The sequence below is a fragment of the Rattus rattus genome, chromosome 11 (assembly GCF_011064425.1).
Source record: "Rattus rattus isolate New Zealand chromosome 11, Rrattus_CSIRO_v1, whole genome shotgun sequence".
NCBI classification, from domain to species: Eukaryota; Metazoa; Chordata; class Mammalia; order Rodentia; family Muridae; genus Rattus; species Rattus rattus.
In genome coordinates, this window is record NC_046164.1 from 18980143 (window position 1) to 19006329 (window position 26187).

A 26187-nucleotide genomic window follows, 5' to 3' on the forward strand; every position below is an offset into this window, starting at 1 on the left:
GAATGAAAAGTTGGTTTTAAAGAAAATGAACAAGATAGATAAACCCTTAGCCAGACTAAGCAGAGGGCAGAGAAAGAATGTCCAAATTAACAAAATCACAAATGAAAAGGGAGACATAACAACAGAATCTGAAGAGATTAAAAAAATCATCAGATCCTACTAAAAAAGCCTATATTCAACAAAACTTGAAAATCTGGAGAAAATGTACAATTTCCTAGACAAATAACAGGCACCAAAATTAAATCAGGAAGACATAAACCATTTAAACAACCCTGTAACTCCTAAAATAATAGAAACAGTCATTAAACGTTTCCCAAACAAAAAGTCCCAGGACCAGATCGGTTTAGTGCAGAATTATATCAGATCTTCATAGAAGGCCTCATACCAATAATATCCAAACTATTTCACAAAATTGAAACAGACAGATCACTAACAAATCCCTTCTATGAAGCAACAACTGCTCTTATGCCTAAACCACACAAAGATCCAACAAAGAAAGAGAACTTCAGACCAATTTCCCTTATGCATATGATGTAAAAATACTCAATAAATTTCTTCTAAACTGAATCCAAGAACACATCAAAATGATCATCTATCATGATCAAGTAGGCTTTATCCCAGGTATGCAGGGAAGTTTCAATATATGGAAAACCATCAATGTAATTCACTATATAAAAAAAAACCTCAAATATAAAAACAACATGATCATTTCAGTTGATGCTCAGAAATAATTTGACAAAATTCAACACCCCTTCATGATAAAAGTCCTGGAAAGAACAGGAACTCAGGGCCCATAGCTAAACAGTAAAACCATATACAGCAAACCAGTAGCTTACATTGAACTAAATGGAGAGAAACTTGAAGCAATCCCATGAAAGTCCAGGACTAGACAAGGCTACCCACTTTCTCCCTACATATTCAATATAGTTCTCAAAGTCCTAGCCAGAGCAATCAGACCACAGAGGAGGTCAAAGGATACAAATTAGAAAGGAAGAAGTCAAAATATCTCTATTTGCAGATGATATGATAGTATACTTAAGTGACCCCAAAAGTTCCACCAAAGAACTACTAAGCCTGATAAGCAATTACAGCAAGGTGGTGGGGTTTAAAATTAACTCAAACAAACCAGTAGCCTTCTTCTACACAAAAGATAAACAGACTGAGAAACAAATTAGGGAAATGACACCATTCAATATAATATAAAATAATATAAAATACCTTGGTGTGATATTAACCAAACAAGTTAAAGATCCATATGGTAAGAGCTTCAAGTCTCTGAAGAAAGAAATTGGAGATCTCAGAGGATGGAAAGATCTCTCGTGCTCATGGATTGGCAGGATTAATATAGTAAAAATGGCCATTTTACCAAAAGAAATCTACAGATTCAGTGCAATCCCCATGAAAATTCCAATTCAACTCTTCATAGAGCTAGACAGAACAATTTGCAAATTCATCTGGAATAACAAAAACCCGGGATAGCTAAAACTATCCTGAACAATAAAAAGACTTCTGGGGGAATCACCAACCCTGACCTCAAGCAGTATTACAGAGCAATAGTGATAAAAACTGCATGGTATTGGTACAGAGACAGGCAGATAGACCAGTGGAATAGAATTGAAGACCCAGAAACGAACCCACACACCTATGGTCTCCTGAATTTTGACATTGGAGCCAAAACCATCAAATGGAAAAAAATAGTATTTTCAGCAAATGGTGCTGGTTCAACTGGAGGTCAGCATGTAGAAGAATGCAGATCAATCCATGCTTATCACCCTGTACAAAGCTTAAGTCCAAGTGGATCAAGGACCTCCACATTAAATCAGATACACTCAAAATAGAAGAAAAAGTGGGGAAGCATCTCAAACACATGGGCACTGGAGACAATTTTCTGAACAGAACACCAATGGCTTATGCTGTAAGATCAAGAATTGACAAATGAGATCTCATAAAACTGTAAAGCTTCTGTAAGGCAAAGGATACTGTCATTAGGACAAAACGGCAACCAACAGATTGGGAAAAGATCTTTGCCAATCCTACAACAGATAGAGGGCTAATATCCAAAATATACAAAAAACTCATGGAGTTAGACTCCACAGAGTCAAATAACCCTACTAAAAATGGGGTACCAAGCTAAACAAAGAATTCACAGCTGAGGAATATCTAATGCCTGAGAAGCACCTAAAGAAATGTTCAACATCCTTAGTCATCAAAGAAATGCACATCAATACAACCCTGAGATTCTACCTTGCACCAATCAGAATGGCTAAGACCAAAAACTCATGTGACAGCAGACCCTGGTGAGGATGTGGAGAAAGAGGAACACTCCTCCATTGTTGGTGTATTATAAATGTACTATATTCCTGTAGTGTGGGTTGCATACATGTGTGGATACAGTTGAACATGGAATTCAGAGGCCTTTTATGCGTATGACCCGATTTACATGAAGTTCAGTGTTATCAAATTTTGGTGCTTATAAGTGAGGATGGTTGTTTGTAAGATTAGTAATTTGAATTAACCACGTGGCTATTATTTCAGTGCCTCATATTTTAAAATTTAGATATCTGGAAAAAATAAAAATTACAGTTATACCTACCAACGTTTTTCCTGTGGCCCACTCCAGTTCTTCAGATATATGAAGTTGTTGACTTTGTGGTAAACAAGGAAAATAGCTCCCTATTTTTACTTTTAATCCAAGGCCTTGTGGAAAATTCCAAATGATGAAAATGTCATACTCTGCACATTGATTTTCCCTATGATTCATGTTCACCAGCTCTCCAACAGGGGTAGTAAATATCCTGGTTTTCAGCAACGAAGCCACCTAAATGAGATGCATCATTAGATGGTTACATGTGCATATCAATATAGGGAATGCCAAATTGAAAATGTACCATAGAAATGCAAATCAAAACAACCCTGAGATTTCACCTCACACCAGTGAGAATGGCTAAGATCAAAAACTCAGGTGACAGCAAATGCTGGCGAGGATGTGGAGAAAGAGGAACACTCCTCCATTGTTGGTGGGGTTGCAGACTGGTACAACCATTCTGGAAATCAGTCTGGAGGTTCCTCAGAAAATTGGACATTGAACTGCCTGAGGATCCAGCTATACCTCTCCTGGGCATATACCCAAAAGATGCCCCAACATATAAAAAAGACACGTGCTCCACTATGTTCATCGCAGCCTTATTTATAATAGCCAGAAGCTGGAAAGAACCCAGATGCCCTTCAACAGAGGAATGGATACAGAAAATGTGGTACATCTACACAATGGAATATTACTCAGTTTATCAAAAACAACGACTTTATGAAATTAGAGGCAAATGGTTGGAACTGGAAAATATCATCCTGAGTGAGCTAACCCAATCACAGAAAGACATACATGGTATGCACTCATTGATAAGTGGCTATTAGCCCAAACGCTTGAATTAACCTAGATGCCTAGAACAAATGAAACTCAAGACGGAGGATCAAAATGTGAATGCTTCACTCCTTCTTTAAAAGGGGAACAAGAATACCCTTAGCAGGGAAGAGAGAGGCAAAGATTAAAACAGAGACTGAAGGAACACCCATTCAGAGCCTGCCCCACATGTGGCCCATACATATAGAGCCACCCAATTAGACAAGATGGATGAAGCAAAGAAGTGCAGACGACAGGAGCCGGATGTGGATCGATCCTGAGAGACACAGCCAGAATACAGCAAATACAGAGGCGATGCCAGCAGCCAACTACTGAACTGAGAGCGGGACCCCGTTGAAGGAATCAGAGAAAGAACTGGAAGAGCTTGAAGGGGCTTGAGACCCCATATGTACAACAATGCCAAGCAACCAGAGCTTCCAGGGACTAAGCCACTACCTAAAAGACTATACATGGACTGACCCTGGACTCCTGACCTCATAGGTAGCAATGAATATCCTAGTAAGAGCACCAGTGGAAGGGGAAGCCCTGGGTCATAAGACTGAACCCCCAGTGAACTAGACGTCGGGGGAGGCGGCAATGGGGGAGGGTGGGGAGGGGAACACCCATAAGGAAGGGGGGGGGAAGGGGGGATGTTTGCCTGAAACCGAAAGGGGAATAACACTAGAAATGTACATAAGAAATACTCAAGTTAATAAAAAAAAAAATGAAAAAAAAAGAAAATGTACCATAATTTTTTAATGTCTTTCAGAAAAGACAGGTTTATTAAAGTAATCCCATGTAGTAAAATATATTATACCTCATGGATAGTTACAAAGAAATATACTTCATATTAATGTACTGTGGTAAAACGTGCTAGCAAAAATGATTACCAGACAACAAGTAACATGGTATGTGCTGTTTGGTGTGTGAGTGAGTGTGTACATTTGTCAAAAGTAATATTAACAAAGATACTCAGAAATATATGTTCTCAGTGTCATCTTATAACTTTTAAACTGACCACAAATTTCTTGTTTCAAACTCTTGACCCATTTCTTACTAAGTGTATAATATTGATCATCCCACTAAACTGATTGAGTTTTCTGTTTTTTCCAATGGGTTATCGTATCTATTTTATAGCATTGTTAGAAGAGATAAATTATTTCCTGTGTGTCTACGGCTTTCAACAAAGGAAATATTGTATAAAAAAATGGTAACTAATTACAAAAAAAAGTAATATTAACAAACTAAAGCTACATATATAAGAATTAAGGGGAAGTCTAAAAGTCTAGAAGTTGTTGAAATAAAGAATTGTACTGGGTCTTTCATGTACTTACTGTATACATATATGAAATAAACTTAAACTTAATAAAATATGCACTCTTAATAATTTGTATCTTTATAAATAATTATTAATTTAAATGAGCAACTATCAATCATGGAACATGTACTGATACTTGAGAAATTATTCTTGAGAAAAATATTGTAGTCTAGTCATCACTTAAGGTTTTTATAATAAAACTCTTAGGTCTTATTTTAAATATTGAATTCATTTGGTAAAATGTTGAAACATATTTTCACAAAATCAACTGATATTCATAAAAATTATTGTCTCATATTAAAATTTATCACTTTGCATGATATGTATCCATGTAAAAGATTCATTAGGGAGTTTTGAAGTTTAGAAATTTTTGCACTGTAAGAAAGAATCTCTAACAAATATATGCAAGCTTCTCTGAGGCCTGAAAGAACACATTGATATATCTAAGCATAAAAAAAGTAAGAAACTTTACCTGCTGACAGTCAGTGAATACTCCTTTGGGTTCTGTAATTTTCTGAGACTCTACTTGTTGAAGAATGAGTTGATGGTATGTGTGGGCCACAGCATACACAGCATTATACAAGTTGTAACCTTCTTCACTCAGGACCATGTCAAATGTGTGCAGTGCTAACCATTCCAATGGGTTGTTGATAGTAAAATAATCCATTTTGCTATTGTTCTTCGAGATAGAACAGTTAAAATGATTCCACTGCAGCATAGACTGTGAAATGTCTACTGGATACTTGGAAGTGTTTATTGTTTGCATAAAGTTTCTAAACACAGCAATGCCACTGTGGCGGTGTGCAAAAGTGACAGTCCCATGGAAGAAATCAAGGCTGAAATCTTTTTTATTTGTGATGACATCCCATTGTGAGGTTGTGATCCAGATTCTCTGTGCACCTAAATACTCCCATCTTCTAAAGGTGACTTCTAGAGTAGAGTTAATTTTACCATAAATGACAACAACCTTTGCTGAAGATGTCATAAGTTGTTGGTCATATACCTTAGCCCTTGTCATGTATATCTGCATGTTTTCTGGGATCATATTCACAAAAGCTAAACAGATCGTATGCCTTTGCATTTCTTCTCTCAAGTCTGAGAGAAACTGAATACCTTGGTCATCATCTGAGATGACCAGTCCTATCCAAGTCCATCCAAAATGAAGCATCAAGGAGACCATGCCATGGAACAAATATGTGTCCTTGGTTGCTACTTGATAGACATAGGGAAACTGGTCATGGTCACTCAGGTTTGGATTAAATGGTCCAAAGAAAATCTAAAGAGCGTAGGAGAGAGGATGGAACATCCACGTGAGGAATATGATTGTTAGGAAGTTTGGACTTATATACAAGTAATGATACTCACCGTTCATAACTCAGACTATAGATCGATTATGCTATAAATATCATATACTTTTCATATTATATTTTAGACTATTCCTAAGAGCCTGAATTTTCTTGAAAACAGTTTTGCCTGTTTCCCCAGTACATTTAAACAATGTGATTATTTAATATTTTAGTGTGCGTGTGTGTGTGTGTTGTGTTGTGTGTAGCAGCATATTCAGAAATGCATTGGATCCAAGTTTTCTTGTAGGCACATATAAATGGTATTTAAAAGTTGTCAACTTATACAGTGTCTCTCATTCTTACCTTTGGTGTACTAGAATAAATTGACAGTTTTAAGGATGTGGTCCATGATGGTCCTATAAGGTCTATGTCACAATATGGCTGTATTCCACAGCTATAATTAATAAGATCAAAACTATTGTTTTGTTGTGAATATGCTATATCCAAAACTCCCAATGTATCTTCACACTTGCCAACAATGATGGAAAATATCAAAGTCATGTTTGATAAAAGATAAGGATTCTTGTTGATCTCATCAGTAGCAAAAAACATTACCAGAAAAAACTCATATTTTCTTGCTGGTATTCTAAAACCAAGCATAATGATGATTAAGGGATATGTTTGAAACACAAAATTTCAATCGCAGTTAAATTTGTACCACAAGAAATTCTGAATTTCTGACTAAATATCTTGAAATAAACCTCATAAATTAAAGATCTTAAGAGTTGAATACAATTTAAGAAATCATAGACACAGGGCACTGTGATATGATAAATTTTGTAATTGTGAAATTCAATAAGAAGCTTCTTTTATCTCTGAATGCATTCTTCATACTACGTTATAGTCCTACTGAGTAAGACTGTTATAAAATAATCTTGGACTGTAATTACACAGATAAAAAATAAAAACATGATTTGAACCACACTCAAAATATATAACACATTCTCAATAATTTTTATTTAAATGCACTTTATCCTTTAGACATATTAATAATATTGAATATTTTGAGAATCAAATTATACATCAAAACTTTTGTTCAAATTTTATAATCATATCCTTTTGCACCCTAAAAATATCATTAGTGTTTATTTAATACAGTCTATTACTCAGGATCCTAGATCTAATATTGGGTACTATACTGTTTCAAAATACAAAATATCTTTTTAGAATCAAGCAGAGTAAAAGAGCATAAAATATTAAAAAGTGAATCATTTAGAAATGTATTCAAAAGCCCTTATATGATACCACCTACCAGAGAATGAGAATATGCAAAATGAATGATAAATCTGTGTACACTGTCTAACAATCAGTTTACATAAAAATGAGTACTAATGTTTCTAGGAGAGAAATTATTATATCAGTAAGAATATTTTTCAAATTTCAAATTAGGAAAAACTCTTTGAATTTAAACCTTAAGAAAATGCTAATTTCATGCACAGTGCTAAAATATCAATAATCCATGTTTGTAGAACATTCTTTTAATATTTTCTATTGTTAACATTCATTAAACAATAATTATTTAAAAATGTATTTCACTTAAATTATTTACTCATTTCAAAATTAATAAAATGATACAATATACCACATAACATAAATATTATTCTTTAGGCTCTTTTACACATCAACTTAATGTCACCCTTTATTGTGTTGTTACTATTTTAATGTAGTAATAATGGTAACAGATTTCTCTTACACCTCTGTTTATTATTCTTTAAGATTCTTTCTGTGACGTCTGAGCACTAAGATATTCTTTCCAAGGACAGTTGACAGTTGATAAGTTCCTATTAGCAATTACCTCTCATCAGGAGTAAAAACACCAAACATGCTCTTTTGCTGAAATTTGCACTTTTCAATTGAGTGTTTGGAGCTAGGATTTTCTTTCTAAACCTGAAAAGTATATTGATACAAGTGATATATTTGTAATTTTGAATCTTACTATAGCTTATAAAAGTGTCACTAATGAGAATTTCCACTATTTTCCCAGTGAGATGTGGGATAATACAGAATGCATCGGAAATGAAATTTCTGCTGACATAACACAGAAGTATAATAATGGGAAGCCACCATCACTATCAAAGTGTACACAGTATATTGTGCCTAACAATTAGAAAATGTATTCTTTAAATCCCAAAGACATGATAATTGAATAAGAGATGGATGAGTGTCAGAGACAGAAAAGCACAAGAAACTTCAGTTCATGAAAGAATGAAGTCCCAGGTACACTGATTAGCTAAAAGTTGAGTGATTTCAACACCCTGTTCTCATAATCTGCAGGCACTAATAACATCTCACACTTGGAATCTAAGAACTATGTAGCCACATTGAGAACAGCTTCTTATCCATATTTATTCTCCTAGGTTTACTCTGTTACATTATTAAAATTAAGAAAAATATTGAACATCATCTGATAGTGACAATAAGTCTAATATGTGACTGGTATTTGTATGAGTGGATAAAAAAAAATTCTGAAAACAGAATAAGGATCCTGGCAGGCTTTTTCTGTATTCAGTGTCAACTCCAGAATGACAGGATTGGCTTATTTAAGGACTGTTTTAAAAAGCAAAGTAAATTTCTTTTCACAAGGATATACATAATAATATACATGTACTCATGTATAGTAGACCTCCTTCCCCTCCACACATATATTTCAATGTATGAATGTATGTCCAAATGTTAGAGACCAAAATTAGATAACCTATTTATTAGGCATGTTCATACAGGAATCATTGACAGACAATGGAAGATAATCAGTGATGCAGTTTCTTCATATTGAGATTTTGCCAAAGGTTGGAATTGTGAATTCAAAGCAAATGAAGACGCATATTTCAACACATGATATCCACAAAGCATCAACAGATAGACTCCAGTCCCTCTCATTTTCCAGCTTTGTAAATTAGAGCCCAATGTAGTAAACCTAAGGTAAATTTTAACACATTTGAAAGTATTAAAATAGTGACTGATGTTATAGTTAATTTTCAGTGGTTCCTAAAGTTACAGGAGGAAAAACAGGTCAGAATCTCACAGTCTCTGTACACAGCCAAATATTTCTAACTCATGACATTAGAATAGGAAATACAGCAGGAAATAAAGTTAATGACTTACCTAAAATCAATAATGTAATTATAAAAATTTTCAATTGGTTCCTCGAATATCAAAAGGACAAAACCACAGTCATTTCGCAAATCTCCATAATTATCTTCACTATTCTTTATCCTCCAAAAGCAATTGAGTTCAGTCAAATTGCACAAGATGAGTGAAAACTTCAGGAACAAAAAAGCAGCAGTGAAAGCACACAGCTTCTTCATGTCTGCTAGGATCCGGCATGGAGCAGTTGTGAAGCCTGTTTCTTATGCAGACAAATATAACACACACATTTACACCTATGTGTATATTTTAAGGCTTAATTACATTCAACAGTTCCTTTCTATTCATCCTATGTTCTTCTCCCTGGATACAATGGGAAAATTATGGCCTCAAGCCCTACATCTGAGGTCTGAAAACTTTTGATCAACACAGTTCCAAAAACCTGTTGTGAAGATCATGTTCTCCATTCACAGCTGCCATGACTTCATTTATATCCATGGTATAAATCTTACAAGGGACAATCTTTTTTTTTTTTTGACAGCTTGTACCAGACCGTGTGTCAACAGTCATATGTATGAACCCAACAATTTCAACAGAACTTCCATAGTAAGACTAGCATGGAGAACTTATAGATGCTCCATATCATTCAGACTTTAAGTTGAATCATGGGACATTATGTCTTCCATTCTCTAGTGTAGGGAAGGGCAGTCTCACATGCAACATTGAACCAGGAGTTGGGCATTTTCTCTGTTCATATACTATTGTATGATAGTCATGTTTACAAAATCTCCTCAAACTTCCTATGATTCCTGTCATCTGGAGAATGTGTCATTTTGCTAAATGCAATAATGCCTGAATTTATACAGATTCAATACCCATCCTGTCCAATATCAGTTCCTGTTCAGACATTTAGAGAGTTACAATGCTGATTTCTTGCCTGATAATCAGTTCCTGGCAGTCAATGCCATTTGATTAAACATTTTTGTGGTTAATGTTTGCTCACACATCGTTAAGATGATTGAGAACCAATTTTTCTGTTTTATTTAAAGGAATGAAATAATATATGAGCTATTCATGAGAGAATTTTATTGTTAATGGTAGTATATACCTTGTTTTTTTAATTTATGTCTAGTTGGTATTGGTTTTGACTGTGCTGTCTTGGATTACATTGCAAGTAGACAGACATATGCCTGATTTATAGGTTGATGTTTATATGCAGGTGAGGGCTGGTACCAGTTAGGTCAAAGCTATGATTGGACAGTAAAAAAATAAGGCAGGGACAAAGTTTTTGTAAGGCAGAAGAGAAGAAGAAGGGAGGAAAGTCAAGATGGAGACAGAAAAGGATTTCCCAGACCTGGGTGGTTTTGAATTTCCAAGGTATTTGGGATGGATTTCTGTAGGCAAATTTATCTTATCTACGTGGATACTTCATATCCTTATCAATTGGTTATAAGTTTATTGTGGATTGAGAAGTTAACATATAAATCTGATTGTTGGGTTACAATTTTAGTGTCTTGATTTTAAAAGGGTTGTTGGGATGAGGAGGTTGATGCTGGGAACTCAAGCAGAGTCCACAATAAAGGAACCATGAGATAGGCAGTAGCTAAATGCAACTGACATGGCAGTGACCCACCTGTGTCAGAGAATATTTTGGAGCAGCATGGAGCCACTGAGAGAAATTAGAGCTAGTTCCAATGGCCTGATGGAGCTAGAATTATCAAGAGCACAACCCCATGGGTACTTAAGAACTGGTTCCATTGTGTTTTTTTTTTTTATCATAGCATTTATATTCTAACTTATATAACTTGGTTAGATTACAATGAGTGACACAGATGAATCATTGAATGAGATTTGTAATTTTTTGAACTACCTTATAATTATTCCCATAAGGGCCATACTGAATTCTATTCCTACTAGAAATGAAGTACAATCTTTAATGCCCCATTCAGGGTGATTGGTACTTCACAGTCTTTTAATAAAATCTTTTTATGGACTACTCAACTATCAAAAACAATGACTTTATGAAATTCATAGGCAAATGGATGGAACTGGAAAATATCATCCTGAGTGAGGTAACCCAATCACAGAAAAACACACATGGTATGCACTCATTGATAAGTGGATATTAGCCCAAATGGTTGAATTACCCTAGATTCACAGAACACATGAAACTCAAGAAGGATGACCAAAATGTGGATGCTTCACTCCTTCTTTAAAAGGGGAACAAGAATACCCTTGGGAGGGAAATGGGAGGCAAAGTTTAGAACAGAGGCTGAAGGAACACCCATTCAGAGCCTGCCCCACATGTGGCCCATACATTTACAGCCACCAAACTAGATAAGATGGATGAAGCAAAGAAGTACAGGCTGACAGGAACCGGATGTAGATCTCTCCTGAGAAACACAGCCAGAATATGGCAAATACATAGGCGAATGCCAGCAGCAAACCACTGAACTGAGAATGGGACACCTGTTGAAGGAATCAGAGAAAGGACTGAAAGAGCTTGAAGGGGCTTCAGACCCCATATGAACAACAATGCCAATGAACTGGAGCTTCCAGGGACTAAGCCACTACCCAAAGACTATACATAAATTGACCCTGGTCTCCAACCTCATAGGTAACAATGAATAGCCTAGTAAGGGCACCAGTGGAAGGGGAAGCCCTTCTTTCTTTTAAATTATTCTGCTGGATGGAAATCTTAAGATACACACTATAATACTTGATGGGTATATAAAATAAAATTTTGCTTCCATGTTTAACAGAGAATATTCCATAGTTTCTTTCTTGTTTATTGTCCCTTTATTTCTTGTTGGAATTAGCTATCTGATTCCATGTTATGCTATGTGGAATATTTGATAGCCTCTATTTCATTTCATTTCATAGAATAGTATTAGAAACATTGGTGTTATGTTTTCATTAAATGTTTCATGTTATTCATTAGAAAAACATTCTTGTGCTGTTTGTTTCCCATTAATCACATGCAGTTTTTAATAACTTGACACTTACTTTTTAACAGCACCGAAGTAACATTTATTCAAAATTTGAAGCAGTTATATCTGAAGACAGCACTCTACATGAATGGAAAGGCTTTCCCTTTCATGACCGATATGCAATAGCAAAGATCTCATTGATTAACCAAATATTTGCAAGGCACTGGGATGTCTATTGTACATCCATGTACCAACAAATATAATTTCAGTATCTTCATTTCAGTGGAAGCACATCACAGTCAATTATAAGTACACTGCTTTATGTAGGAAATAAACATTCCACTTAATTTATTGAAACAAAATCTTATTACTTGATTACAAATAGGATTTTCACACATTGCATCATAATTGACATGACATAATAATTCAGTACCACTAAAATACATACACACAAAGTTTTGCTGCTGCTGATTCTTTCAAGTTGTTCATTTAAAATCTTCAAACCATAAAACTCAGATTTCAATAAAGAGTCCTATATATCCTTTCAAGCATCATTGTCCCAAATTCTGAATCATATTAATATGGAATACCAAAGAAACAATTTCAATATTCTATATAGATTTACACATCAATGACCTATACTGTCTGAACTTATGAAAGAAGGGTATGCCTCCCACTCCAGACAACCTACATGTCTAATAGGTGGTCTTCTATAACTAGGAACATCTACAAGACCCCTATTCTGAATACCCACACCATTTGTGTCACCCACAGAGAACAAGACATGTGGGATCAAACCTGCTCTTTCTAAGCCCCATTGTCCTGCCAGTCTGCACCTCCACCTGAAACTTTGACAGATCAATATGCATGCCCCGAGTCTCAAAGCCAATCTGGCTCTCAGAAGGTCTGCCTTAATCAGGGACACAGGAACATAGGGACCCAGAATGCTTGCACTAAGCAGGGACACTGGAGGCCTGCTCTAGCCACAGACAGCAATGTTTGACTCCCAGGAAGCCTGCTCAACCTCAAGTCAAACAGCTCTACCTGTCTCCAAAGATGCCTGCTATAATATGAGATACACAGGCCAGTTAACACCAGAGAATAATATATGGTAAAAGCAAGTTCAAGAACATAAGCTGCAGAATTCAATATAATTTGGCCTTATCAGAACTCAGATCTGCTACACTGGGTATCCAAACACAGCTGTAGAGCATGATTCTGACCTAAAATGGCATTTCATGAAGATGGCAGAGGCCTTTAAGAAGGCCACAGTTAAACAGGTAGAACTTCTTAGAGAGGAGAGAAATAAATCGCATGAAGTAATACAGGAAAATATAGTTTAAAAGGTGATGGAATGGAATAAAACAGACCAAGACATAAAAATGGAAACAGAAATGATAAAGAAATCACAAAACTCTTCTGCTCCTTCATCAGACTCCAGACACATACAGGTAAGCTTTCCTTGTCCAATCCATCTCCCCTGCTCTCTGAAACCTCTGGATCAAGTCAAGTTGCAACCTTGTCTACCCACCTTCAGAGATCTAGGGCTCCTGAAACACACAGAACTGGAGGTGTGGAAACAGACAGTGGTTGGGTCCAGGGAACTTGGGCACCTTCACTCAGTCATAGTCAAGCTTAGGAAATCAGCCAGAGGATTATCAGAGAGTAATGTCCCCCTGTCCAACACAACACGAAGGCAGTCAACAGCCCTCCTGATGGTACCTTGGACATGGCCCCTTTGGCTTGAGGAAGTTAGAGCAAGCCCCCAGCCAGTGACTTTGTTCATTTGTAGCTGAAGCCTGGTGGTCCTTTAGCCTTAAAAGAGGAGTTTGGGGCAGTATCTGGAGCTGGTTTGGCAGCCTTTACCAGCGTATGGTATTTTTGTCTGTGAGCTTTCTCATCCTTTCCATAGTACACTTTAAAGGTCAGCACCAAAACTTTTGCCTGTGGAGTTAGGGGCCCTATCTCTAGCTTTTGAAGTTTAAGTCTTTTATGTCGGGGTAGCTCTGGGAAAAGAAATAGGTCATTAGAAGTTGCTTACTTTCTGGGTTTTCAGGGTCAAAATTAGTATATTCTAATAAAGTCTTTGTAAGGCATTCTAAAAATTGGGATGGGTTTCACTGTTTTTCCTGGATGACCTCTTACTGTTTTTCAAAATTCACTGGTTTTAAAGCTGCCCTGTGGAGACTAGCCAGGAGGCAGGTTATGAATCTGCCTAACTACCACTTGTGGAATTATGTGGTCAGGTACTGCCTGAGATCCAATTGGATATATTCCATCTGTTTGATGGATCTTGTCTGCATTTCTTCTTGCCTGCTCCCAAACTTGCAGGGATTCCTTGGGAAGGAAAGTAAGGATCATATGTCAAGACAGGTTATGAATGAAAATCTTAAATAACCTTGAAAAATTTTATAGATAGAGGAAAGGAATAAGAAAACCATGCCATATGTGAGACTGACAGGGAAGATTAAAGCCTGTGATGTTGAACACAGCAAGCTTTGGAAATGGCCCATCTGCAGAGCAAGGGACAGGCAAGGGTGCACACAGCTGAGCCACCAGTGCAAGGGTGGTTCTGTGGTGCATGGTGAGGACCCACAGTGGGGAAGAAAGCCCTAAGTAGCATGATGTATCCTTGTAAGGAGTGTGCCGGTAATGTTAGTGCACTGGAAAAGACAGAGTGAAAATGAAAATCCCCCTGTCCCCAAAGGCTGTGGCAGGCCGAGCACAGGGGCGAAGTCCCAGACAAAGAGAGAACTTGCACCTGTGGTAGAGGAGGGTGGGCATTCAGGGAAAGTGAAAGTCTCAGCAGGCAGAGTCCTTTGGTAAGGGGTGGGGCCAGGTCCACTTTTCCAGCTCCTCTAAACCAGCACTGTAGAGCCCGAAGGGCCAGAAACCCTGAGCAAAGGAGGTGGTGGTAGGGATAGCCTGTACTATAGATCCCCAGGAAGAAAGTGCCAGTTTAGTGGCCACATAGAGATATTTTACTTTCTGTTTACTGTAAATTAGAACAAAATTAGTCCCAGGAAATAGGAACAGGCAGCAAAAACTGATAGACCCATGGATGAGAATAGAGATTATTAATTGCCCCTACCAGTACTGGGGCTACATTGATAGCTGGTTCTCCTGAGCCAGACAGCAGTTTACCCAGGCCCAGTCTAGAATTTTCATCAGTGAGAAAAAACTGTCTCAAAAGGAGAGAGTGAAATAGCAGTTAAGGTCCCAGAACGAGGGTCAATGAAAATCTCCATCCCCAGGGGCAGCACAGGAGTAGCTCTCCAAGCTCAAGAACGCTTGCCTAGGACCATGTGGACTTTTATTGTGACCAGTGGGGAAAAACGGCTTACCAGTTCTCCAAAGTTTAGGCTGGTGAGCATTGGATAGTAGCAGGGGGATATAAACCTGCAGAGTCCCTAAATCCACATCAAGGCACCATATGATGTGTTTATAAAAAGATAAAGAGAGGATATATCCCTGGTTTTGGCACCAATATTGTGCTAGTAAAAGATAGAAGGGGGATTATGTTCTATGGAGGTCTGGGAAAGTGGGGATGCCTCAGTAGGCACATACTGAGGCATCCCTTTCCCCTGAGGGACCAGCCATATGATGGTATAGTATAGAATAGAGTTTATTCAGGGCATGGGGAGGGGAGTTAAGAGGGCATTAGGGCAGAGAAAGAGAGAGAAAAGTAGAGGTATAGAAGAATAGAGAAGGAGAGGAGTAGAGCAGTAGAGTAGAGGCCAGCCATGAGCACATGGAGAGAAGGGGGGAGGGGAATGGGGAGAGAAGGGACAGAGGGGCAAGAGAGAGCAAGAGGAAGCAAGAGCAAGAGAGTAAGGAGGGGGGCAAACAGCCCCTTTTATACTGTCAGGCATACCTGGTTCTTGTCATGTATCTGTGGGGGTGGAGCTTAGACAGAATACTAACAGTTGGACACTTGTTAACAAGTCAGTTATCCTTACTTGTTAACAAGTTCAGATTTTCTGCAATGGTACAAGTCTATTAAAATAATCTGTATCATGAGTAAGCAGGACTATTCTAATTTATGGATAAAAGGATAGGCATTAAGAATTAGCCTTGTTTTTATAATAGGGTTATTTGTTATTTGGAGTCTAACTTCTTGAGTTCTTTGTATGTTTTATATATTAGCTCTCTATTGAATGTAGGGTTAGTAAAGATTATTCCCAATCTGTAGGTTGTCATATTGTCCTATTGACATTGTCCTTGTCTCATAAAATTTTTCAGATTCATGAAGTCCCATTGTCAATTGTTGATCACAGAGCCTGGGCCTTTGCTGTCTGTTCAGGAGAATTTCCCCTGTGCCAATGTGTTTGAGCCTATTTCTCACTTTCTCTTCTATTAGATTCAGTGTATCTGGTTTTATGTAGAGGTCCTTGATCCACTTGCACTTGAGCTTTGTGCAGGAAATAGATAAATACGAATCTATTTGCATTCTTCTACATTAAGATTGCCAGTTAAACCAGCACCATTTGTTGAAGATGCTTTCTTTTTTCCACTGTATGATTTGTCTTCTTTGTCAAAGATCAAGTGTCCATAGGTGTGTGGGTTTATTTCTGGATATTAAATTATGTTCTACTGATAAACCTGTCTGTCTCTGTACCAATACCATGCAGGTTTTGTTTTCTTTTGTTTTATCACCATTGCTTTCTTATACAGCTTGAGGTAAGCAATGGTGATTCCTTTACATGTTCTTTTATTTTTAAGAATTATTTTCTCACCACAATATTTGCAGATGATATGATAGTATATTTAAGTGGTCCCAAAAATTTCCACCAGAGAATTACGAAAGCTGATAAACAACTTCAACAAAGTGGCTGGGTATAAAATTAACTGAAATAAATCAGTAGCCTTCCTCTACACAAAAGAGAAAGAAGCCAAGAAAGAAATTAGGGAAATGAGACACCGCCGGAACCTGAAGGAACAGACCGGATAAACAGTTCTCTGCACCCAAATCCCGTGGCAGGGAGAGCTAAACCTTCAGAGAGGCAGACACTCCTGGGAAACCAGAAGACACTGCACTCTGCACACATCTCTGACGCCAGAGGAAAACACCAAACGCCATCTGGAACCCTGGTGCACTGAAGCTCCCGGAAACGGTGGCGCAGATCTTCCTGGTTGCTGCCACAGCAGAGAGCTTGTGGGCAGCACCACACAAGCAAACTTGAGCCTCGGGACCACATGTAACACCAACATTTCTGCTGCAAGTGACCTGCCTGGTGAACTCAAGACACAGGCCCACAGGAACAGCTGAAGACCTGTAGAGAGGAAAAACTACACGCCCGAAAGCAGAACACTCTGTCCCCATAACAGGCTGAAAGAAAACAGGAAAACAGGTCTACAGCACTCCTGACACACAGGCTTATAGGACAGTCTAGCCACTGTCAGAAATAGCAGAACAAAGTAACACTAGAGATAATCTGATGGCGAGAGGCAAGCGCAGGAACCCAAGCAACAGAAACCAAGACTACATGGCACCATCGGAGCCCAATTCTCCCATCAAAACAAACATGGAATATCCAAACACACCAGAAAAGGATGATCTAGTTTCAAAATCATATTTGATCATGATGCTGGAGGACTTCAAGAAAGACGTGAAGAACTCCCTTAGAGAACAAGTAGAAGCCTACAGAGAAGAATCGCAAAAATGCCTGAAAAAATTCCAGGAAAACATAAATAAACAAGTAGAAGCCCATAGAGAGGAGACACAAAAATCCCTGAAAGAATTCCAGGAAAACACAATCAAACAGTTGAAGGAATTAAAAATGGAAATAGAAGCAATCAAGAAAGAACACATGAAAATAACCCTGGATATCGAAAACCAAGAGACAAGGGCTGTAGATACAAGCTTCACCAACAGAATACAAGAGATGGAAGAGAGAATCTCAGGAGCAGAAGATTCCATAGAAATCATTGACTCAACTGTCAAAGATAATGTAAAAGCAGAAAAAAAGCTACTGGTCCAAAAACATACAGGAAATCCAGGACTCAATGAGAAGATCAAACCTAAGGATAATAGGTATAGAAGAGAGTGAAGACTCCCAGCTCAAAGGACCAGTAAATATCTTCAACAAAATCATAGAAGAAAAAAAAAGATACCCATAGGCATACAAGAAGCCTACAGAACTCCAAATAGATTGGACCAGAAAAGAAACACCTCCCGTCACATAATAGTCAAAACACCAAACGCACAAAATAAAGAAAGAATATTAAAAGCAGTAAGGGAACAAGGTCAAGTAACATATAAAGGCAGACCTATCAGAATCACACCAGACTTTTCGCCAGAAACTATGAAGGCCAGAAGATCCTGGACTGATGTCATACAGACCCTAAGAGAACACAAATGCCAGCCCAGGTTACTGTATCCTGCAAAACTCTCAATCAACATAGATGGAGAAACCAAGATATTCCATGACAAAACCAAATTTGCACAATATCTTTCTACAAATCCAGCACTACAAAGGATAATAAAGGGTAAAGCCCAACATAAGGAGGCAAGCTATACCCTAGAAGAAGCAAGAAACTAATCGCCTTGGCAACAAAACAAAGAGAAGAAAAACACACAAACATAACCTCACATCCAAATATGAATATAACAGGAAGCAATAATCACTATCCTTTAATATCTCTCAACATCAATGGCCTCAACTCCCCAATAAAAAAGACATAGATTAACAAACTGGATATAACGAGGACCCTGCATTCTGCTGCCTACAGGAAACACACCTCAGAGACAAAGACAGACACTACCTCAGAGTGAAAGGCTGGAAAACAACTTTCAAAGCAAATGGTCAGAAGAAGCAAGCTGGAGTAGCCATTCTAATATCAAATAAAATCAACTTTCAACTAAAAGTCATAAAAAAAGATAAGGAAGGACACTTCATATTCATCAAAGGAAAAATCCACCAAGATGGACTCTCAATCCTAAATATCTATGCCCCAAATACAAGGGCACCTACATACGTAAAAGAAACCTTACTAAAGCTCAAAACACACATTGCACCTCACACAATAATAGTAGGAGATTTCAACACCCCACTCTCATCAATGGACAGATCATGGAAACAGAAATTAAACAGAGACGTAAACAGACAAAGAGAAGTCATGAGCCAAATGGACTTAACGGATATTTATAGAACATTCTATCCTAAAGCAAAAGGATATACCTTCTTCTCAGCTCCTCATGGTACTTTCTCCAAAATTGGCCATATAATTGGTCAAAAAACGGGCCTCAACAGGTACAGAAAGATAGAAATAATCCCATGCGTGCTATCAGACCACCAATGCCTAAAACTGGTCTTCAATAACAATAAGGGAAGAATGCCCACATATACGTGGAAATTGAACAATGCTCTACTCAATGATAACCTGGTCAAGGAAGAAATAAAGAAAAGAAATTAAAAAACTTTTTAGAATTTAATGAAAATGAAGGTACAACATACCCAAACTTATGGGACACAATGAAAGCTGTGCTAAGAGGAAAACTCATAGCGCTGAGTGCCTGCAGAAAGAAACAGGAAAGAGCATGTGTCAGCAGCTTGACAGCACACCTAAAAGCTGTAGATAAACAGAAGCAAATACACCCAGGAGGAGTAGAAGGCAGGAAATAATCAAACTCAGAACTGAAATCAACCAAGTAGAAACAAAAAGGACCATAGAAAGAATCAACAGAACCAAAAGTTGGTTATTTGAGAAAATCAACAAGATAGATAAACCCTTAGCCAGACTAACGAGAGGACATAGAGAGTGTGTCCAAATTAAGAAAATCAGAAATGAAAAGGGAGACATAACTACAGATTCAGAGGAAATTCAAAAAATCATCAGATCTTACTATAAAAGCCTATATTCAACAAAATTTGAAAATCTGCAGGAAATGGACAATTTCCTAGACAGATACCAGGTACCGAAGTTCAATCAGGAACAGATAAACCAGTTAAACAACCCCATAACTCCTAAGGAAATAGAAGCAGTCATTAAAGGTCTCCCAACCAAAAAGAGCCCAGGTCCAGATGGGTTTAGTGCAGAATTCTATCAGACCTTCATAGAAGACCTCATACCAATATTATCCAAACTATTCCACAAAATTGAAACAGATGGAGCACTACCGAACTCCTTCTACGAAGCCACAATTACTCTTATACCTAAACCACACAAAGACCCAACAAAGAAAGAGAACTTGAGACCAATTTCCCTTATGAATATCGACGCAAAAATACTCAATAAAATTCTGGCAAACCGAATCCAAGAGCACATCAAAACAATCATCCACCATGACCAAGTAGGCTTCATCCCAGGCATGCATGGATGGTTTAATATATGGAAAACCATCAACGTGATCCATTATATAAACAAACTGAAAGAACAAAACCACATGATCATTGCATTAGATGCTGAGAAAGCATTTGACAAAATTCAACACACCTTCATGATAAAAGTCCTGGAAAGAATAGGGATTCAAGGCCCATACCTAAACATAGTAAAAGCCATATACAGCAAACCAGTTGCTAATATTAAACTAAATGGAGAGAAACTTGAAGCAATCCCACTAAAATCAGGGACTAGACAAGGCTGCCCACTCTCTCCCTACTTATTCAATATAGTTCTTGAAGTTCTAGCAGAGCAATCAGACAACAAAAGGAGGTCAAGGGGATACAGATTGGAATGGAAGAAGTCAAAATATCACTATTTGCAGATGATATGATAGTATATTTAAGTGATCCCAAAAGTTCCACCAGAGAACTACTAAAGCTGATAAACAACTTCAGCAAAGTGGCTGGGTATACAATTAAGTCAAATAAATCAGTAGCCTTCCTCTACACAAAAGAGAAACAAGCCGAGAAAGAAATTAGGGAAACGACACCCTTCACAATAGACCCAAATAATATAAAGTACCTCGGTGTGACTTTAACCAAGCAAGTAAAATATTTGTACAATAAGAACTTCAAGACACTGAAGAAAGAAATTGAAGAAGACCTCAGAAGATGGAAAGATCTCCCATGCTCATGGATTGGCAGGATTAATATAGTAAAAATGGCCATTTTACCAAAATGATCTACAGATTCAATGTAATCCCCATCAAAATACCAATCCAATTCTTCAGAATTAGACAGAACAATTTGCAAATTCATCTGGAATAACAAAAAACCCAGGATAGCTAAAACTATCCTCAACAATAAAAGGACTTCTGGGGGAATCACTATCCCTGAACTCAAGCAATATTACAGAGCAATAGTAATAAAAACTGCATGGTATTGGTACAGAGACAGACAGATAGACCAATGGAATAGAATTGAAGACCCAGAAATGAACCCACACACCTATGGTCACTTGATTTTTGACAAAGGAGCCAAAACCATCCAATGGAAAAAAGATAGCATTTTCAGCAAATGGTGCTGGTTCAACTGGAGGTCAGCATGTAGAAGAATGCACATCGATCCATTCTTATCGCCCTGTACAAAGCTTAAGTCCAAGTGGATCAAGGACCTCCACATCAAACCAGATACACTCAAATTAATAGATGAAAAAGTGGGGAAGAAACTCGAACACATGGGCACTGGAGAAAATTTCCTGAACAAAACATCAATGGCTTATGCTCTAAGATAAAGAATCGACAAATGGGATCTCATAAAACTGCAAATCCTATTAAAAGATGGGGTTCAGAGCTAAACAAAGAATTCACAGCTGAGGAATGCCAAATGGCTGAGAAGCACCTAAAGAGATGTTCAACAGCTCTTAGTTTTAAGAGTTTATTTTTTTCATTATTTGTATAGTTCTCTTTGTTTTTAAATGGTTGATTTCAGCCTTGAGTTTGTTTCCCGTTGTTTACTCTTCTTTGCAGTGTTTGCTTCTTTTTGTTCTAGAGCTTTCAGATATGTTGTTTAATTGCTAGTGTAGGATCTCTCCAATTTCTTTACCAAGTCACTTAGTGCTATAATATTTACTCTTAGAACTGATTTCACTGTGTTCCCCAAGTTTGTATATGCTGTGCCTTTGTTATTAATTTCTAGTAAGATTTTAGTTTCTTTCTTTATTTCTTCCAATTAAAAAATGGGCTACGTAGCTAAGCAGATAACTCTCAGTGAAGCAATATTGAATGGCTGAGAAGCTCCTACAAAGAATGAAGGTCCAAGTGTGTGCGATTCAATCCCACTTAGGACGGTGACGAAAATAATCATGGGAGACAGAGGGAGGGACCTGAGTGGGAGAGGAAGGAGGAGGTAGATAAGGGGGGCAGGATCACATTTGGGGAGAAACAGGAGAGAAGCCCAGAGGGCCAGGAGAATGAATAGAAATATGCAGTATTGTTCATTGGAGGATGATGGAGTACCATTACAAAGTCTCAGACTCCAGGGCTGAGAGAGGTTCCCAGGATGCAGTGGTGATGATTTTAGCTGAAGTGCCCAACAGTGGGAATATTGAATTTGAAGAATCTACCTCCAGTAGATAGATATGGTCCCCACGTGAGGTAGTGGGCTATCCACTCATCTCAATTTTGACCTAGAATTGTTCCTGTCTAAAGGAAATGCAGGGACAAAAAATGGAGCAGAGACTGATGGAAAGGCCTTCTGGAGAATGTCCCACCTTTGGATCCATCCTATGTGCAGGTACCATACTCTGACACTATTGCTGATGCCAACATGTGGTTCCAGACAGGAGCTTGGCCTGCCTGTCTCAGAGAGGCTCCCCAAGCACCTGATTGAGAAGAATTGAAGGAGATGAAGAGGATGGCAGAAGAACAATAGTATCCACTAACCAGACTCCTTAGAGTTTCCTGGGACTAAGCCACCAACCAAAGAGCATGCCTTGGCTTATATTTGGTCCCTTGTTCATATTCAGCAGCGCACTGCCTTGTCTGGCTTCAGTGGGAGGGGATGTATTCAGTCCTGTGGAGGTTTGATGCCCTAGGAATTGGGATGCTAGAGAAGTGAGGTGAGACTAGGTGGGTGGGTGGGTGGGGGAGCACCCTTTTAGAGGGGAAAGCGAGGGGTTGTGGGGTGAGGTACTCATGGAGGGGTGACTGTTAAGAGGAATAACATTTGAAATGTAAAGAAATAAAATGTTTTTAAAACAATTTAGTCTGCTTTAGAGAAATAGCATTATTTGGTCTTCCCTTAGGTTCTAAGAACTCAACAACTAAGGGTAGTTTTTAGGTTTACAGTCAAATCTAATTTTGTTTCTGTTGAGTGCTTTATGGACAATTACACAGGTGTTGGTTACCCAAAGTTATACTTGCCACTATTCCATAGTAGAATATATGTTGTCAGGGTTGGGGATTTAGTTCAGTGGTAGAGTGCTTGCCTAGCAAGTGCAAGGCCCTGGGTTCGGTCCCCAGCTACGAAAAAAAAAAAAGGAAAGAAAAGAAAAGAATATATGTTGTCATTATAAACATTTGGTGGTTCACCAGTTTTACAGCTGGGTAGGACTTCAATTTGCCTTTCTCTCTTGGAAGATTATAACTCTTTAAGTTATGCTAAATGATACTCCTCAGGGAGGATATTTCCAGGTTAGTTCTAGGTCAGTACCTCCATATTCTATAGCTAAAGTTTTTAGGGCATTCAGAAATTGGGCATGGCTTCAGTTTCTGGGTGGCAACTAATATGAATGGTCATAACATAGTTTTCAGAGTATTTTGATTTCCTCTGAAGAATGACTAGAACTATGGTTTCATACTGAAATTCACATTAGAGTGTCTGTGGATCTTGGGTGATTGTTATTAACCTAAGTAATGCAAATTCTTTGAATAACATTATGTTAACATCCATACACTTAAATATTTTATATAAGGAATTTGAATTTTATTTTCATTAAACATTTTCAAATAAAATATTTTGCTCATATTTTCTATTCTGCAAATGTCTCCCAATCCTCCAAGATAACTGTGCAACAAACGTCATGTTTTTATCTTTCTTTAAACAAAGCATAAAATGAAAACCGAAACTAACAAAAAACATTATAACAAAACAATGCTCAATGTAAAATATAATAAGCAAAAAAGTTCTTCAAAACACACACACACACACGCATATATATATATATATATATATATATATATATATATAGAGAGAGAGAGAGAGAGAGAGAGAGAGAACTATTGAAAAAGTTTTCATGTTGGCCAACTAAATTACAAGGCGTGGTCTTTCTCTGGAGTGTGGTTGCTACAATCAGTGACACTACATTGTAGAAAACATTATCTCTTTTGCAATAATTATAAATTGCAAATAATATCTTGGGTAGGGGTGGTACATTGAATCCTCATCACCTTCTAAGTACTAAGATTGTTATGATTTGAACCTGTTCAAGTCTTGTGCATGTTATCAAAGTTTCTATGAATTCAAATAATCATCATTCTTTTAGTGTCTAGATGATATTGCTTTCTCAAAATCATCCAGCACCTGTGACATAATATTTTCATGCCCTTTTTCATAAATATCTTTGAGATTTAATTGATGTCTTTGTTTTATACATCCTTCTGGACATAACCACTTTTCTTGTGGACAACACTTACTTAAGTCATTAAATCTGCAAACATCAAGCTGATACAAAACCAGAAGTTTTACTTCTACTGAATGATCTGCATTGTGCCAGAAAGTACTCTTTATGACTCCAAAAGAAAAGGTGAGAGGGGATAAAGATCAACTAGGACCGATATTTTATTGATTCTTTTAGTTCAACATGTATATTTTAAAGCAAGCAATGAATACACCTACAAAACCCTTCCTCACCAAAGACTTAGAGAACATTGAAGAAAAGAATGGAACAATATTGAAATCCTGAGGATGCGAAGCTTACTGTAAAAATGTGTTCTATGAATAGCAGAATGTATTACCAACATGACCCCCAAAATTTGAGCTAAAGAATGGTGATACCAACAAACATGCCACGTGGATGTTTAAAAGATTAAAAGGTCTCAAGCCTACATAATTATATGGAACTGAATAAAGCTGAATATGGAAGAGGTGGTCATCCCCAAGGAAAGGAACACAGATTGGTTGTTATTCCCAAATAATCAGTCCTGGAGACATACTAGAACATTACATGGAGTCCACAGTGTACATTTACACACAGACACTCAGACACACAGACACACACACAGACACATACTCTCTCTCTCTCTCTCTCTCTCTCTCTCTCTCTCTCTCACACACACACACACACACACACACACACACACACACATCTCATTCTGTGGGCCCTGTGTTTTCTCACTCACACAACAGAACCATATCCACATGCTCCAACTGCCTCTCAGCCATTTCTTTTACACACTGTCCTCTTTTGTCCAGTAGAATCAAAGTCCCCGAAACTTGTAATTTAGCAATTAGATTTACATGTTAAATTCCCAATCTGCAATTTATCCACAGTAAATTCACTGTCAATTGAAAAAGATATAAACTGGCCACCTAGACAAGATAAAATCGATCTAGTTCACCTAAATCTGAACCATCCTCCTCTGTAGATTCCATCTTGATCTCTCAATTCTCCTCCTCCTCCCTCCTTCCTAGACTTTTTTCCCAGCCTACCCTTCCATGTTATCCAAAGATAGCCTACGCCATATCCTGGACACTCCTTACTGTATAATGACATCATTCTACATGTCTCTCTCTGTGTGTGTGTGTGTGTGTGTGTGTGTGTGTGTGTGTATGTAATACTAAACTCAAATTAAGTTTTTAACTCCTATTTTGATAAAACAAATTATGATATCCTTTAGTTAGAGTGATTTATATATTCACAGACATTAATGACATTATTGTAATCAAGGTTTTAAATTAAACATCATTTTCACTACAATTTTTTTCACTATTGTTTAATTCTGATTGATATGGGTTATTTAAACATATAACCCATATTTAAAGTTCAAGGTCCTTGTTCTGTAGTCATAATCTGAACCCTGTTTTCCTTTTCATATTCAGTGTCTTACTTAGTATGACACCTAACATTTCTAATATCCTTAGAGTATACTGGAATGCTGAGCCAAATATGCATCAACAATGTGGCATGCTATCACAATGGTTTTTACTCTGATTATGTTTACTCAAGTTTTCACTGTCAAATCAGTATTTCACTGTCAAAACAGCCTAAGTATTTTATGATATTCCT

The 26187-nt window shown here is 37.5% G+C and overlaps 1 protein-coding gene across 7 annotated transcripts in view; it reads right to left on the reverse strand.

Annotated features, from left to right (window-relative positions):
• LOC116912308 (vomeronasal type-2 receptor 116-like) overlaps window positions 1-9366 on the reverse strand; it is an 11848-nt gene extending 2482 nt beyond the window's left edge. For 2 of the 7 annotated variants that reach the window (XM_032916325.1, XM_032916323.1), the window contains exons 1-4: window positions 9164-9366; window positions 6365-6647; window positions 5188-5991; window positions 2594-2818 (exon numbers count right to left, since the gene is read on the reverse strand). In XM_032916325.1, coding sequence (XP_032772216.1) covers window positions 2594-2818; window positions 5188-5991; window positions 6365-6647; window positions 9164-9366 — 1515 coding nt within the window. Of the gene's footprint in view, window positions 1-1058; window positions 1066-2589; window positions 2819-5187; window positions 5992-6364; window positions 6648-9163 lie in introns of all 7 variants that reach the window. The other 5 variants (XM_032916328.1, XM_032916327.1, XM_032916324.1 and 2 more) reach the window with 4 other exon arrangements.
• Between the last annotated feature and the right edge of the window lie 16821 nt (window positions 9367-26187).